At 41.0% G+C, this 15,990-nt stretch overlaps 1 protein-coding gene across 2 annotated transcripts in view; it reads right to left on the bottom strand.

Annotated features, from left to right (window-relative positions):
- Positions 1 to 15,990, bottom strand: part of USP13 (ubiquitin specific peptidase 13 (isopeptidase T-3)) — a 126,872-nt gene that overhangs the window by 77,682 nt on the left and 33,200 nt on the right. For both annotated transcript variants that reach the window (XM_021071212.1, XM_013982225.2), the window contains exons 3-4: positions 15,005 to 15,065; positions 7,004 to 7,125 (exon numbers count right to left, since the gene is read on the bottom strand). In XM_021071212.1, coding sequence (XP_020926871.1) covers positions 7,004 to 7,125; positions 15,005 to 15,065 — 183 coding nt within the window. The remainder of the gene's footprint in view (positions 1 to 7,003; positions 7,126 to 15,004; positions 15,066 to 15,990) is intronic.

Raw genomic sequence — 15,990 nt, 5'->3', positions numbered from 1 at the left:
GGGTCTAGCTAGATTTTGTCCTGGCCTGGAGTTTGCAGCATTAACAATGACATAAGATAGCAGAGAACCAAATCCAGTTTGTAAACTGAAGCGTAAGAGTCAGATTTAACAATGCCTACCTCTGCCCAAGCAGAGTGAAAGCATAAGGCAAACAATTTACAAGGGTGAAATTAGCAACAGGAATACCTAGGATTTACCCAAGTGGTGTGTAGCACTCCTAACAAATATACACCCAGATATCCAATATCCTCAACTCATCACACAATGACATGTGGTCAAGGGCACTTGAATGGAATGCAAGCAGCATGGCTCCATTTCTTAATCTGGTGCAAATGTGACCCTGGACGGGGACATCCCTAGATGTCTCTGTGCCAGATCAGTCCACATCATAAGCAAATCTGTGATGTCCAGCTTAGCACCAACTGACCACAGGGGAGGAGAAAACTCTGCTTTCTCCCAAACCCCACTGATCCTGGACATAAGCCTCTCACCCCATGTGCTATTTGCTTAATGCTATAAGCTATTTCTAGCTCTCTATCTTTTTTTTTTTTTTGCTATTTATTTGGGCCGCTCCCGCGGCATATGGAGGTTCCCAGGCTAGGGGTCGAATCGGAGCTGTAGCCAACAGCCTACGCCATAGCCACAGCAACGCAGGATCTGAGCCGTGTCTGCAACCTACACCACAGCTCATGGCAACGCCGGATCTTTAACCCCCTGAGCAAGGGCAGGGACCAAACCCGCAACCTCATGGTTCCTAGTCGGATTCGTTAACCACTGCGCCACGACGGGAACTCCTCTAGCTCTCTTTAAAAACATGTTCTGATGAAAGGTAAAATGGTGCAGCCACTTTGGAAAATAGTTTGGCAGGTCCTCAAATGGTTAAACAGACTTACCCAGCAATTCCACTCCTAGGTACACAGCCATGATAAATAAAAATACATGTCTACACAAAAACATATACACAAATGTTCATAGAAGCATTATTTATAAGAGCCAAAAAAATAGAAACAATCCAAATGCTTATTAATGATAAGTGGATAAAGTATTGTATTTGATACAATAAATTGTTATTCAGCAATAAAAAGGAATGAAGCAGATACATGCTACAACATGGATAAATCTTAAAAATATATGCTAAGATTAAAAAAAAAAAACAGCCACAATCATACAATCATTTATCGTATGATTCTTTTTATGTGGAATGTCTAGAATAGGCAAATCCAGAAACAGAGAGTAAACTAGTGACTGCCAAAGGCTAGGGGGATGAGAGGTTGAGAGGTGACGGCTACAGGTAATTAAAATATTCTAGAATGAGACTGTCATGATAAAAGCCCAACTCTGAATATAAAAGCCACTGAACTGTTTTGTTTTGTTTTTAATTCTAGGGAGTTCCCTGGTAGCACAGCAGGTTAAGGATGTGGCGTTGTCAATGCAGCAGCTCAGGTCACTGCTATAACATGGGTTCAATCCCTGGCCCAGGAACTTCTGCATGCCACAGGTGCAGCAGAAAAATAATTTCTTTTAATAGAAAGTTGTATCCTATATCACCAGCATCCTGCACTATTAGCTGAACTTGAAGCCCAATATTTTCTTCTGGGTAGCACTGGCAACTGACCCCAGAACTGATTCAAAGACAATGGAGGAAGTTCCCTCAGCTACCATCCCACCCCCACCCAGGCCATGAACAAGTCCTATTAGCCCTAGCTCCAAAATCTATTTAGCAACTACCTCAGCTCGATTTTGGCCACACCCATCCTCATTCCAGCCACTGTCCCAGCTCACCAGGAAGGCCATCCAGCAGCCTCCTTATAGTCACCTTTCTCCCATTCCTGCTCCCTCTTCTCTGCCCAGCAGCCAGAGTGATCTTCTGAGAACCTTAGATCCCATCCTTCTCCAGCTTAAAACTAGCCAAGGTTATACTGAACACCATCAACTGACAACGCTAGGCTAGGCATGGTCAGGAAAAGGGAAAGGTCCCTGCCCTCAAAAAGCTTATACTCCATTACAGATCAGGCAATCAGGCATTCATGAAGACATTTTAATCTTTTTTTGGGGGGTGGGGTGTATTTATTTGATAGAAGTTTTTATCAAAGTATAATTGACTTACAATGTTATATTAGTTTGAGGGGTACAACATAGTGATTTGATAATTTTATAGCTTATGTTCCATTGAAAGTTATTATAAAATATTGGTTATATTCCCTGTGCTGTACATTATATCCTTTTTTGGTTTGTTTGTTTGCTTTTTAGGGCCACATATGGAAGTTCCCAGGCCAGGGGTCCAGTGGGAGCTGCAGCTGCCGGCCTTTGACACCACAGCCACAACAAAGCCAGATCTGAGCTGCACCTGCGACCTACACCACAGCTCACAGCAACGCCAGATCCTTAACCCACTGAGAGAAGTCAGGGATCGAACTCACATCCTCATGGATACTAGTGGGGTTCATTACTGCTGAGCCACAATGGGAACTCCCTACATCCTTGTATCTTATTTATTTTATACCTAGTAGTTTGTACCTCTTAATCCCCCGTCTTGCCCCCTCTGAACCTTTTAAAAAATATTATCTCCCACAAGCAATGTTTTATAATTAGCCTTTCCTTTCAATTATCAAAATTTATCTCCCATTCCCTTCCAGTAATGCCCTTAGAAAAGGGTTGAGTTCACCATTACTGCCTTCCTGACTTTATGGGTTTGAGCCATGCTGCCTTAGCACTTCTGGATACACATCCTAATCTTTTCAGTCTGGCCTGTTGTAACCTTGTTTAACTGACTCCCTCAATCCCTTCCCTGTCCTCCTCTGAATTTTCTCCATCCCACTGGATCTTTTTTAAATATTCTGGTTCGCAATGCACAATGATCTTGACCATTATTTGGATATAATAGTCTCTCTTTTCTTTGAATATCTTTCCTGATGACACTCAACAAAATTTCCTTAATCATCTGGGACACTATAAAACACTGACCTAGTGTTTTCAGACTAAATCTAAAATCACTTAGAGGCCCTTTTTATGGATCATTGCTGAAGGTCAGGATCCATTATCCTCTAATTACACTGTGAATTATCTCAAGTTCAAGGGTGTTCTGGACTTGGCTCAAACTGGCTCACAGACTTGATTGTTAAATTTTAAGAAATTCTGCAAGAGGACTGTTAAACAGAACCATTATTAAAAATTAAATTATACAGTCTCACAGTTAAATATATTTTTAAAAAATAACAAATACTGAAAATTCTTCACTTCCTAGTTATGTTACCCTATTTAACTATTATCCACGTGCTCCTGAGGTCATTTATGTCCACATTATGTGAATGGTGGAAACTCTATGTGATGGTGTCCTGCTACACATCTCTTCCCAACTCTGTATTTAGTGACAGTAGCCTGGAATTGGCCATGGAAGGAGGATTTACACCACGAAAATCAGCAACTACAATGCAAGGCTTTTCCCCAGGGGAGCTGGTTGCTAAATATGTTCAAGCACACCACTACTTGAGGTCTAAGATGAGGCATTGGGAGTTCCCATCATGGCTCAGCAGAAACTAATCTGACTAGTATCCACGAGGATTTAGGTTCCATCCCTGGCCTTGCTCAGGGGGTTAAGGATTCGTCGTTGCCATGAGCTGTGGTGTAGGTTGAAGATGCGGCCCAGATCTGGTGTTGCTATGGCTGTGGTGAAGGCTGGCGGCTACAGTTCTATTTCAGCCCCTAGCCTGGGAACTTCCATATGCCCTGGGTGAGGCCCTAAAAAGCAAATTAATTAATTAATTAATTAATTTAATTAAATGAGGCATTGGATTTCAGGTTCTAAGCTCCCTACTGAGTCCCTACTATGTCTCTTTGACCTCTAAATCACAGATACTATGGTTGAACTTCCCGGTAGACTTATAGAGTACCACTCTGAAACTGAATTTTTTTTGTGCTGAGAAACTCAAGAAACAATGCAAAAGTCACCCAATTGGGTAATCTGGTCCCCAATAATTTTTGTTATTTAAAAGCTTAAAAATAGAATTATTAAACACCAAAAATGTAGAAAAGCAGGAAAAGAAATTTTAGAAACTAGCATCTGTTATACAGATAAATCTTACCAGTTACCAACAGATAAATCCAGGCTTTTCCTTCTATCTCCTCACCTCGCCTTCCAAACAATTATTTCCCTCTTTTTTTTTTTTAAGATTTTTAAAGTATTTCTTAGTTCTGGAGTTCCTGTTGTAGCTCACCAGTACTGAACCCTACTAGTATGCATGAGGACTGGGGTTTAATTCCTGGCCTCACTCAGTAGGCTAAAGGATCTGGCATTGCCATGAGCTGTGGTGTAGGCCAGCAGCTGCAGCTCCGATTTGACCCCTAGCCCAGGAACTTCCACATGCTGCAGGTGTGGCCCTTAAAAAATTATAATACATATTTGCTAGATTCAGATTTCTATGACAATTACTTTTTCTTTCTTTCTTTTTTTTTTTTTTTTTTTTTTTGGCCACACCTACAGCACATGGAAGTTCCCAAGCCAGGGATCAAATCTGAGCCACAGCTGTGGCAACACCACACCACAGCAGGAACTCCAACACTTCACTTTCTTATAAAAGTGTTCACACTTAGAATTATGTTCTGAATATAAGAATAATTAAAAGTACTTAAATGCTCTTTTATTAACTTTTTCACATAAAGATCTGTTCTTCATAAGTGAGAGAAAAATCATTTCTCATGACATTCATTCACAATGTGCTTCTTTTTTTGACAGCAGACTTAAGAGTTATATTAAGGGCAGTAAGAACTCTCAGTTTTATACAGATATAAGCTTTAGTATATAATATCAGGTAATGGGACGAGGTAAGACCATTTTGTCCACTCATATATTTTATCCTCAGTAACAGTAGGAGTTGACACAGGGAATTGGAGAAAGGAGAGGTTAGCTTAATTCTGTACACATTGATAAAAGCTGCACACTTGGTACTAAAAAGGATACATTATATCAAATATTAGAGGAGGAGTTCCCATCGTGGTGCAGAGGAAACAAATCTGACTAGGAACCATGAGGCTGCAGGTTCAATCCCTGGCCTCACTCAGTGGGTTAAGGATCTGGCATTGCCGTGAGCTGTGGCGTAGGTCACAGACGCAGCTCGGATCTGGTGTTGCTGTGGCTGTGGCATAGGCCAGCAGCTACACTCCAATTAGACCCCTAGCCTGGGAACCTCCGTATGCCACGGGTGTGGCCCTCAAAAAGACAAAAGACAAAAAAAAATTATAGAGGAAAGAGCTACAATACCTAAGTACACACAATTTTCAATTCTATGGTCTCATGGTGAGGTATACAGTAGGTCAGAGGCAAAAGAGGTTGAATGATGGAAACCTGGTCCCTAATGACATGGGAACTTCAAGCACAAATGTCCCCTCTTGGCAGGGGCCAGTGAGCAGGGAGCTGTAGATACAGAGTCATACAACATCCAGAGAATCTGGAACCCTAAAGACCTGGCATTGCAACTCAAATGTCTGTTGATAGAGGAATGGATAAAGAAGATGTGGTGCATATATACAATGGAATGTTAGCCATAAAAAGGAATGAAATAATGCCATTTGCAGCAACATGGATGGCCCTAGAGATTATCATGCTAGGTGCAAAATGTTAGAGAAAGACAAATATCATATGATATCCCTTATAAGCAGAATCTAATAAAAAAATTATACAAAAAAAAAAAACTTACTCGCAAAAGACTCACAGATTTCGAAAGCAAACTTACAGTTACCAAAGGGGAAATGTGGGAGGAGGGATAAATTAGTAGGTTGGGATTAACATATGCACACTACTACATATAAAAACAGATAATTAACACAGACCTACTGCACAGCACAGGGAAATCTACTCAAGATTCTGTAATAGCCTCCACAGGAAAAAAGAATGGATATATGTATACGTATAACTGATTCCTTTGCTGTACGCCTGAAACTAATCTAAGACAATATTGTAGACTATACTCCAAAAAATTTTTTTAAAAAATAAAAGGCCTGGCTTTGGTTCTGGTAAAGATTGAGGCAGGAAAAAATGAAGTGGCATGTCTAACTCTATCAACCCAGACTCCTGACCACATCGCTATATCTACCATCAGGCTCTGAAAAGTCAGGGGGAATGGAGTGGAAAAGGGAAAAAGAGGAAAAGAAAGGGAAGAGAACACAGGAAGGAAGGATGGGACAATACAGGAGATGTGGGAAGAACAAGAAAATGGTCTGGGTCCCCACTGGATTCAAGAATCAAAGTAAAACAGACCCTGGCTTCCTTACACCACCACAGCCTCCCCAGCTTTAAGTTGTTCAGGAAGAGGAAAATCACCCCACAAAAAAAGAAGAGAAGGGAAGGGAAGAAAAAAAACTCACCACTAAATCTAAATTCCAAAACCTAGAAAGCAGTCTTTGTCCTCAAAGGAACAAAACTAAAAAGTAGGTTCACATTACCACGAAGCTCCTGAAGACCCACAATTGGTAATATGCTGTTATTTTTATAATCGTGCTGCTGTTGCTTCTCAATGCAACTCTTTCATGTTTCCCAAACAAAATTTTACTCGGGAGGCCAACATGCAGAAGAGAGAAAAATTTTAGGTGCTCCTCAGCTTGGAGGCAGCCCCTCTCTGCAGACCTGGTTGCACAATTTGAAGATCTAAGCAACAGACTATAATTCACAGGTGGCAAGAAGCCAGTCCACCTGGAGGAGGCCAGCCCGTGAGCAGTGAAGCCCAAACAGGCAGGAAGTGACAGGCAGTGAGGGCACGTGCCCAAGGCTACCGAATGGCACCCGGCAAGACCCCCTTCACAGAGAAGCAACCTGCGGCAGTTCCTGCTCACTCCTCTCCTCCTCTCTCATTCCCCCGCCTCCCCTATGACCAGCACACACACACACACACACACACACACACACACACACACGCACACGCACACGCACACACGCACACCGCATTCACACACACACACCTGACACAGAGAGTCACACGCATCTAGCTAGCAGCCGTGCACACTCACTGACCAGGGCTGGTAACTCCTCAATATTTGGTAGTGCTATTTCATAGTGGTCTGGGAATATAACAAGTTTGGCTTCATCTTCATATTCATAATCGTCGCTATTTAAATCGTCATCAGTATCTAGATCTGAGGAGAAAACAAAAACAAAGAACAGAAGTGAAGAAAGAACATTCCACACCATGGCAGCACTCACTGGGAAAGCCAGAAATCCACAGGGCTGACATTTACAATTCCCTCCTCAGACACAGCCATCCATCTGCCCAAAGGAATAGGAGGCCTTTCTACTTTTCCTAAGCTATACATACTTATCTACCAGGGGCAGAGGTATAAAGAAGACTGAGTCATATCATAAAGCTTTGCAATTAAAAGAGACATTTGTTCTAAATGTTCAATTCTTAGAGATGTTTAAAGGAACAGGCTGCTCCTTATGATTTGTCAGGTACCTGGATCATGATTTTACCACAATAGGGTGGAATGTTTTTCATGGTACCTGGGTTTGAGAGCAGAAAAACCTATGTTCAACTCTTGCCCCCAAATTTAATGTTTCTTTGAGCAAGTCAGAGACTTGCTAAGCTTTAGCTTCCTCATTTGTAGAATGGGGATAATAACACTTATCTCACAGTTTATAAGGGGAATAAATAAGAAATTATAGACAAGAAATCTGGCACCTAATAGACAGTCAATAAATGGTAACTGTTATTTGAAAATAACATCTCAATTTCCCTTCCTCTGTCTCTTTCCCTTTCCACTCAGAGTTGTTGAGATATTGCATATAAGCCAGAGGGGGAAACCCCATAATATCAGTAGTCCTGTTGTCCTCAGGCTGTGGAGAATTCTTAGTAAGAAAGTCTAGCCTATTATCTATCAGGTCATTGCCTCTTTGCTTGGCTAATCTCTGGGAAAGGTCAGGCAAAAGCTCAAGGAAATGTCTTGTCACAATATTTACATGGACAGCCTTGTGTTCACATGGATGCCAACACCCCAGATCATGTTTGTATATTTAGATGTTTGGAACTATGGTGACAAAAATCTACTGAGCCATATTACACACACACACACACACACACACACACAGATACACAAACATAGGAGAGAGTTACTTTCCTAGACAAAGCAGGCAGCTGATAACCAAAGGATCCAGATTCTGTTACTGCTTTGTTGCATGCCTCTGACCGAAAACCTGGTATCCCTCTTAAACTCTCAGAGGAACAGCAGTTTTACATGAAAAATAAGATATAGCCAAAATACAGTCTATACATTTTAATAAAAGATTCTAGATAATAAGAAAGAAAGATGCCAGAATAAAGAAACAAACAACATTTTTAGAAAGCCATAAGAGGTTTGGCAAAAAGCAATGTTCGAGAACAGTCTAAGAGCCTAAAAAGTAACTAAAGGCATTTATTTCAAAGAAATAATTCAAAGACATTCTATGTGTTCTAAAAATATGAATGCCTCAATATCTATGATTTTTTAAAATTAGAACCTAAATACTCAATGAGAATGGTATTTCTCATAGAATATCACTTAAATGATATTTACTATATAGAAACATGGAAATGTTTATGCTATATTAATGCTAAAAATACAAAATTCATCTTCACTGAAAAGACAACTTTGTAGTAATTATGTTCACAGACAAAATTTGGAAGGCAATCTGAACAAATGAAAATAGTGAGTTGAATTTCATTCTTAAATTTTTCTTTAACAAAATTTAACATATATTGTGTGTTATAATTTTAAGTAACCAAAGGACAAATTTTTTGATTTTGTGTATAGACTTGGATCATAAAACACATTATCTAAGTGCCTTTTTTTCCAGAGAACACATACTTAATGCTAATTCAAATCTTACCTGGCCAAAAACAATGATAAACTAAGTCAAAAAAAAAAAAAAATCCAGAGTTCCCACTGTGGTGCAGTGGTTTAAGAATCCATCTGCACCAGCTCTAGCGGCTGCGGAGGCACAGGTCCAACCCCCAACCCAGGACAGTGGGTTAAAGGATCCAGCATTGCTGCAGCTGTGGAGTAGCTTCCAGCTGTGGCCCGGATTCAGTCCCTGGACTGGGAATTTCCATGTGCCGCAGGTATGGCCATAAAGTAAAAAGATAAAAAGTAAAAAAAGATCCAGCCCTGACCTTGACTAACAACTTAAGCCTGGGTAAGTTCTTTCCATTTTCCTCATGAGTAGGCTTATTATCTACCCCCTAAGATTGTTGAAAGGATTAAACAGGACAAGGTTTTAAGGTTCCCAGTTTCTGGTAGGTATTAGGGGCTCCAGAGAGTAGCCATCACCTTCACACCACCATCTCTTCTCTACACTCCTGCCAACTAATGTCACCAAAAGTGCCTTCCCTCCCCTTCGGCTGCCCAGCTCCAAAGAAATCCTGAAGTAAGTTTCAGGAGGACCAGAATATCATGGGGATCTTCTCTGTGATCTGAGTGTGGAATAGATACAAACTTCAAATGTTTCCAGGCTGTAAACTCGAAGAGCAGGAAATGGGTCTTATTTACCTTCCATAACCCCAGCCCCTGCACAGTGCCCAGCACATACCACACACTCAGGCAATGTCTGTGAAAGGAAACTCTAGGAAGTTAACAACATCATCATACAAAGGACAATAGAAAAGCAAGAGCATCCAAAGGGTTGTTACACTTTGAGTTTTTTAAATTGGTAGCTGATCTGTGTTTTAAAAAGCAAGACTGCTATCATGCAAAAAAGCAGAGCTTTGCTGAGCTTCTTTAAACATAATTTATAGTTTACTTTTATCTTTACTTTTATTTCCATTGGATAGAAGGGGACCATGATCTTTCCCAAACAATCTAACTTAGGGAAAAGTCAGTAGAGGTAACCTACACTCTGAATCTAAGGGACGAATCTAAGGTTTCTCCTGAATATATGTGACCCCACAATCTATAAATCCAAATTCCTCTAAGTAGAGGAATTAAGTGGGTTAAGAATCCAACTGCATCAGCTCTAGGGGCTGCAGAGGCACAGGTTCAATCCCCAACCCAGCGCAGTGGGTTAAAGGATCCAGCATTGCTGGATTTCTTAACTCCTATTCCAAAATATCTAGTTGAGGAATCTACAGAGGAACCTAGGAACCGGCAGAACGAGGACCCCCAATTTCTTCCGGCAGCTCCTTTCCCCTGGGACTGGGGAACTGGCAATACCTGGGTGGGCTCTTTTTCTAAGCTAAAAGGAAAAAATGTTTTTTGATACCTCTGTTTCAACTTTACTTCAATGATCTGCTCAGATCCCTGGGAAAAGTGGCTGGACACAGCCATTTCCAAGAAGTAACTATGAAGCAGCACAGCAGAGGAAAGGATCCCTAAGTCAAACCAGGGCTCTGAAGCCAGCTCAGAGTTCTCTGGCCAGACTGTACTGACTTTAACTTGCAAGCTGGAGGCAAGCAGTCTGCTGCACCAGTGCTGGGAAAAACTGCTCGCCCTCCCAAGAAGCTCCTTGAGCACAGACCCTGCTCTGAGTCCTACTCCCAAAGGAGACAAAGAGTTTACTTGAACCTTCTGGTCATTAGAGGCACAGATGAGTTTTCTGGCCCATTCCTAGAATCTTCCACAGATGTTCTATTTTCAATCTATTCCTCATCAGGTATGAATGCCAGAGCTAAAGTCAAAAGAATTGGAATTTAAGCTCTCTGAGGTTTAGCAGTAGCTCTTCCACATCCCAGTATTTTATTCCTATTTGTGAAAGGTGGCGGGGGGGTGGTAATAAAAATATGAACATTTAACACTGTCTATGACATGCCAAAGATATGGCATTTTTAAATCAATTTATTAGCAGTTATTTACACATTTTATACTTGCAGCTTTAATGTAAAGAATACATCACAAGTCCAGGGGTCTTTCTTTGAAGATACCAGACTCCCTTACATCTCCTTTCTCTCCTTCCAGCTCATAAAACAGTACGTTTTGTATCAGCTTATCCCCAACATTCACAATCTTTCACGCTGTTGTAAATTATCTTTGTCAAAGACAGACGAATTGTGTCCCTTTCAAGCTTAAAGACATTACCGCAGAGCTAGCCACACTTTCTCAGTTCACAGTGCCCTTAAACATCCCAGCAATTTTTGCACAGCAGTCCTAAATCAAAAGAAATGCCCAATGGTTCTTTTAATCTCCTAGTTAGGTACAAACAACTTAATAAGTATTTGTGGTCTAACAAGTTAGTAACCATTTGAAAAAATTATACATATAAACTAAAAGGAAATAAATGTATTACCTCACTCTTAAAGAACCACAATTCCTTACTAAGGGGATGTGTGTATCTGCTGTCAGGCGCTGCAGAATTTCTCCTTGAATCAAACTGGACACTGACTCCCTTATTTCCCATTCCACATTTATTTTCAGATGGTACTTACCTTTTACTATAGAAACCACCACCAACAAACAAACAAACAAACAAAAAAGCTTCACAAAGAGATCAAGTCATTGAAAGGAATATAGGATATTCTAACAGCCAGACTCCATCAAGCTTTTGTTCAAGCATCACTGTGCTCCCTTAAGAACTAAAATACCCTGTGTTTTACCTGTGAGTTCTTTGTGGCAAACCCAGAGTCCCTCAGAACACACTCTGAGTGTGGGAACCAAAGTATTAATGGCTCCCCACTGCCTAAAGGAAAAAAGTCTAAAAGCATGGTATGCATCTAGACTATTGCTGGAAGAGTAACCAAGTAGCTGGGAAACAAGAAGGGGAGAAAAAACTTCTTTTGTCATTATGGAGGCTCTTATAACTTTTCGATTTTAAGCTCTGCCCATGTGTTACATATTCAAAGAATACTTTTAAAATCTTATCTTTTAGCAAAAATTTCTATGATTCAAAAATTATCAATAATTGCCACTGTGGTTTTTTTGTTTTGTTTTGTTTGTTTTTGTTTTTTAATTACCAGCAAAAGCGAGCACTGAGGGAAGGATTCTTAACTGGGATTTCACTTAGATGACTATCAAGGTAATCAGGAGGAAAGAGGACATGAATGTTGAGGGGCAGAATAGGCCTCGGGGGACTTGGATAAGCCATTCAGCACCAGCTAATGGCCTCAGTTTCCCTTATAAAATCAATAGTGCTGGAGGTCATAACTGAATGATTCAATAGTTTCAATGTCACTGTTGAGCCAGTGGGAAGGGAATTAATCATAAAATCATTAAGTGAATGGGGAGGAAAAAGCCCTATCCAAGAGAAAGCATTAGTCATCTGCAAGCGTTTTGTAAAGGAGAAGAGTCATCATAACTACATTTCAATAGCAATGAAAAAAGTGCCTTTTAGTCAAAGAAACAAAGAGACTGCAAGAGAGTTCAGAGTTCTCTTAATGAAGAGACAATCCAATGTCCCTTTTAGAGAAGAAGACTGTGGCAGAGGCTACTAGCTGCCTCCTCGTATTCATTCTCCCTTTCTTCCTTAGCAACAGACTTTATTTGGTAAAGCCAGTTAGTAGACTTTACTTTCCAGCCTCTTGTGTAGCACAAAGCAAAACAAAACATGTAACCAAGTTCTGATCAGAGACATGTAAACTAATGTGTGGCAAGAAGATCTGTGAGAAGGCTGACAAAAAGAAGCAGAATCCACTGGGAGATTAGGTTTTTTTGTCCTTCCCACTTGTCTTCCCTGATTTCCAGGATTGAGATGTGATGGCTGGAGGTCTAGCAGCCATTCTGGACCAGGAAATGACCATGAAGTTCAGAAATCACAAGCTAGGATAGAGGATGAAGCAGAAATATGGGAAGAACCTCAATCCTGGAGTTCCCATCGTGGCGCAGTGGTTAACGAATCCGACTAGGAACCATGAGGTTGCGGGTTCGGTCCCTGCCCTTGCTCAGTGGGTTAACGATCCGGCGTTGCCGGGAGCTGTGGTGTAGGTTGCAGACGCGGCTCGGATCCCACGTTGCTGCGGCTCTGGTGTAGGCCGGCAGCTACAGCTCCGATTCAACCCCTAGCCTGGGAACTTCCATATGCTGCAGGAGCGGCCAAAGAAATAGCAAAAAAAAAAAAAAAAAGAACCTCAATCCTGATGGACATGAGGCCATCACATCAGCCTGGACTTGCTGCTTCCCAATATCCTCTAAATGAAACGAGTGAAATAAACATTTATTCTAAATGAAATGAGAGAAATAAACATTTACTTCATTTAAATTCAACAATATTTTAAGCTTCCTGTTACATAAACCAGAAGCACACCTTCAGTGAAATTAATTTATAGGCCACACCAACTTGAACACAGAGCCATGATCAGTGTGGCAAGAGAAAAATACCCACCACTGGGAGATATGAAGCACCAGTTGAGAGGGCTGTAAATCAGAGCTTGCAAAACTTAATTCTTACAAAACATCTGAGTATAAAACAATAGAGAGAAAAGGGGTCTGAGCAATCCCCAGAATGCCAATGACATTCAAATTTCACTTTTTTAAAAATTGGTACAGTCCAAAGAAAACATTTTGGCTGGGCTCTCGGTTTTAGATGCATCCTGTGGCTAAGACATGGAATGTTGAGAGAACACAGAAAGCAGCCTATAGAAAAAGTCCCACTGAAATGAAAGGGTGGGCTAGTGCTCCCAGGAAGCAATGGAGGGGTCCACACAGTACAAAGCACAAAACCTTTGGATTAATTCTTAAAACAGTCACTTGATAACATCTTCTACCACCAATATGATCACTAGAGAAATCGAACTACAAGGTCTTTTGAATAAAAGACATAAAGGCTAAAGGAGAAAAGGTTGGCTAACTTCTTTGGTCAACCAAAGAAAATAATGAAAAATAACAACAGCAGGTCAAATGTTCAATTATTTCCATGTTCAAGAATGCCATGCTGGGGAGTTACTGTCAGATTCATTCAGTGGCGCAGCAGAAAAGAATCCGACTAGGAACCATGAGGTTGTGGGTTCCATTTCTGGCCTTGCTCAGTGGGTTAAGGATCCGGCATTGCCGTGAGCTGTGGTGTAGGCAGACGTGGCTCAGGTCCCTCATTACTATGGCTACGGTGTAGGACAGCAGCTACAGCTCTGATTCAACCCCCTAGCCTGGGAACTTCCATATGCCATGGGTGCGGCCCTAAAAAGATTAAATAAAAAAAGTTTAGTATGAAATATGATCATGATTACATGATATAGAAGACAGTATGCATTTGCATGAACAAAATTGCCTCTTTGAATGAGGGAAAGAGAAAATCACTCTTAGGCAAAGACCACAGTAATCACTGTTACAGACCAACCCCACTAATGGATGAAAAAATTAGTGGGCAAAACTTTGAGGAGAAATAACTACTAGCATAGTCTCAAAGTATCACTCTAATCATTTATTAAGTATACTGTAACCTCACAAAGGAGAAACCCAACAGGTACTACCTTAACAAGGGATCAAAGTCAATATCGCCAGTGTGAAGACACCTCAGCTTCATGTGACCCCTGACATCATGCCCTGAGGAAGGCACATCACCTCTATGATATTCCTGCCAAAAATGCATGACCATGCGCTTAGTGTGAGGTAACACGATAAATCCAAAGTAGGGTACATTCTTCAAAAAGTGTCACAATTATTAAAGACCTAAAAAGCCTGAGGAACTATCACAGACGAGACAGGATTAAGGAAGCACAACAACCAAATGCAAAATGGGATCCTGGATTTTAAAAAAAGAAAAAGACATGAGAAAAAAAATGGTGAAATACAAATAAATCTTGTAGCTTGGCTAATATTTTTCAAAAAGAAAGACCATCTTCTTTAAAGGCAGTGAGAAAAGAGACCAGAAGCAGAATCACAATTACTCTTCAGTCACTATCAGTATAATTGCCTCAAACACTAACCCAATAAGAGTGCTAAAAGCATTCCTTCACCACCAGGAAAACCCAAAGTGGAATAGAGCATCTCCAGTTAAATCGGTTCCTCTCACCCTTAAACTGCAGAGCAGTAAACAACCTATTATTCCAAATACAATGCACACATGCACACACATACCCACATCCAGACAATCAGGTACATTATTGACAATTATTTACATTACCTAAAAAAATCTTCGAATTCCTCCTTTTGGGCAAAGCTCCACCAGATGCCCCTCTTACCTTCTGAAAAGAAAACAAGAGATTATTAAAATGCGGCCCAGGTAACAGATGATTGGGGGTGGGGGTGGGGGTAACATCTCAGAGGCTCCTAGTTTTTATGAAAGGCCAAGAGCAAATACTTAAGCTGGACTAGAGAGGCCAGGGTAAACAGGAGCTTGACCCAGGTCCATAAAGGTAAGTGAAGGGCAAGACAATAGCTCCACCAGATTATGTTTTCCCCGGATTATCAAGAAAGCACTCCCAGGAAGGGAGTCAAGGTGAAGGGTCAAGGTGAAGTGGACACTTCAATTCAGATGGGCACGTGCTCCCAAGAGGCATTTTTTAAAAATCTAAAGTAGAGGGATTAATCCTACCAGCTTTTCAGTCACATTTGTTATTCAAAGGAAGCACATGAGTGAAGAGCGCTGGGGATAGACTAACACTCTCCTGAGCTCCTAAGAGGCTGCACATCAGCAAGTCTAATGCCCGAGGCTAGAGCTACTCTGGAGAGATGGTGGGGGCTCCAGTAGAGAGACTTTTGTTCCCCTGCTACCCATTGGACCCCCAGTGCTTGGTCCTAGGCATGCACAACAATTACTGTTGAAAGAGTTCATAAACATTAATAGAGCCACTGATATTCTGGTCATAGAAGCCTCAGTCTAACATCCCTAAACATTTTTGGAGTGCCAACTGACGGCTGTTTGCCATCCTAAGCTCCATGTATTTTCTCCCCCTGGTGTAAATCCCCCACAGCAACAAAATAAATGCCCATCAAGTGGTTATGCAAAAGAAGTCATTCATTATCCTTCTGATACTCACTCACACACAAATTTTACTCTCAAAGAGGATTTGTAAATAGTCTTTTTCAAATGACCAAAACCATATTGCCACACTGCATGTTCTTCCCGTGACTAGAAAAGAGCACATTCCAAACACACCGTGGTGTGTG

This window comes from Sus scrofa, chromosome 13 (genome assembly GCF_000003025.6).
Source record: "Sus scrofa isolate TJ Tabasco breed Duroc chromosome 13, Sscrofa11.1, whole genome shotgun sequence".
NCBI lineage: Eukaryota > Metazoa > Chordata > Mammalia > Artiodactyla > Suidae > Sus > Sus scrofa.
Note: the sequence above shows the minus strand (reverse complement) of the source record. Positions and strands in the feature narration are given on the sequence as shown.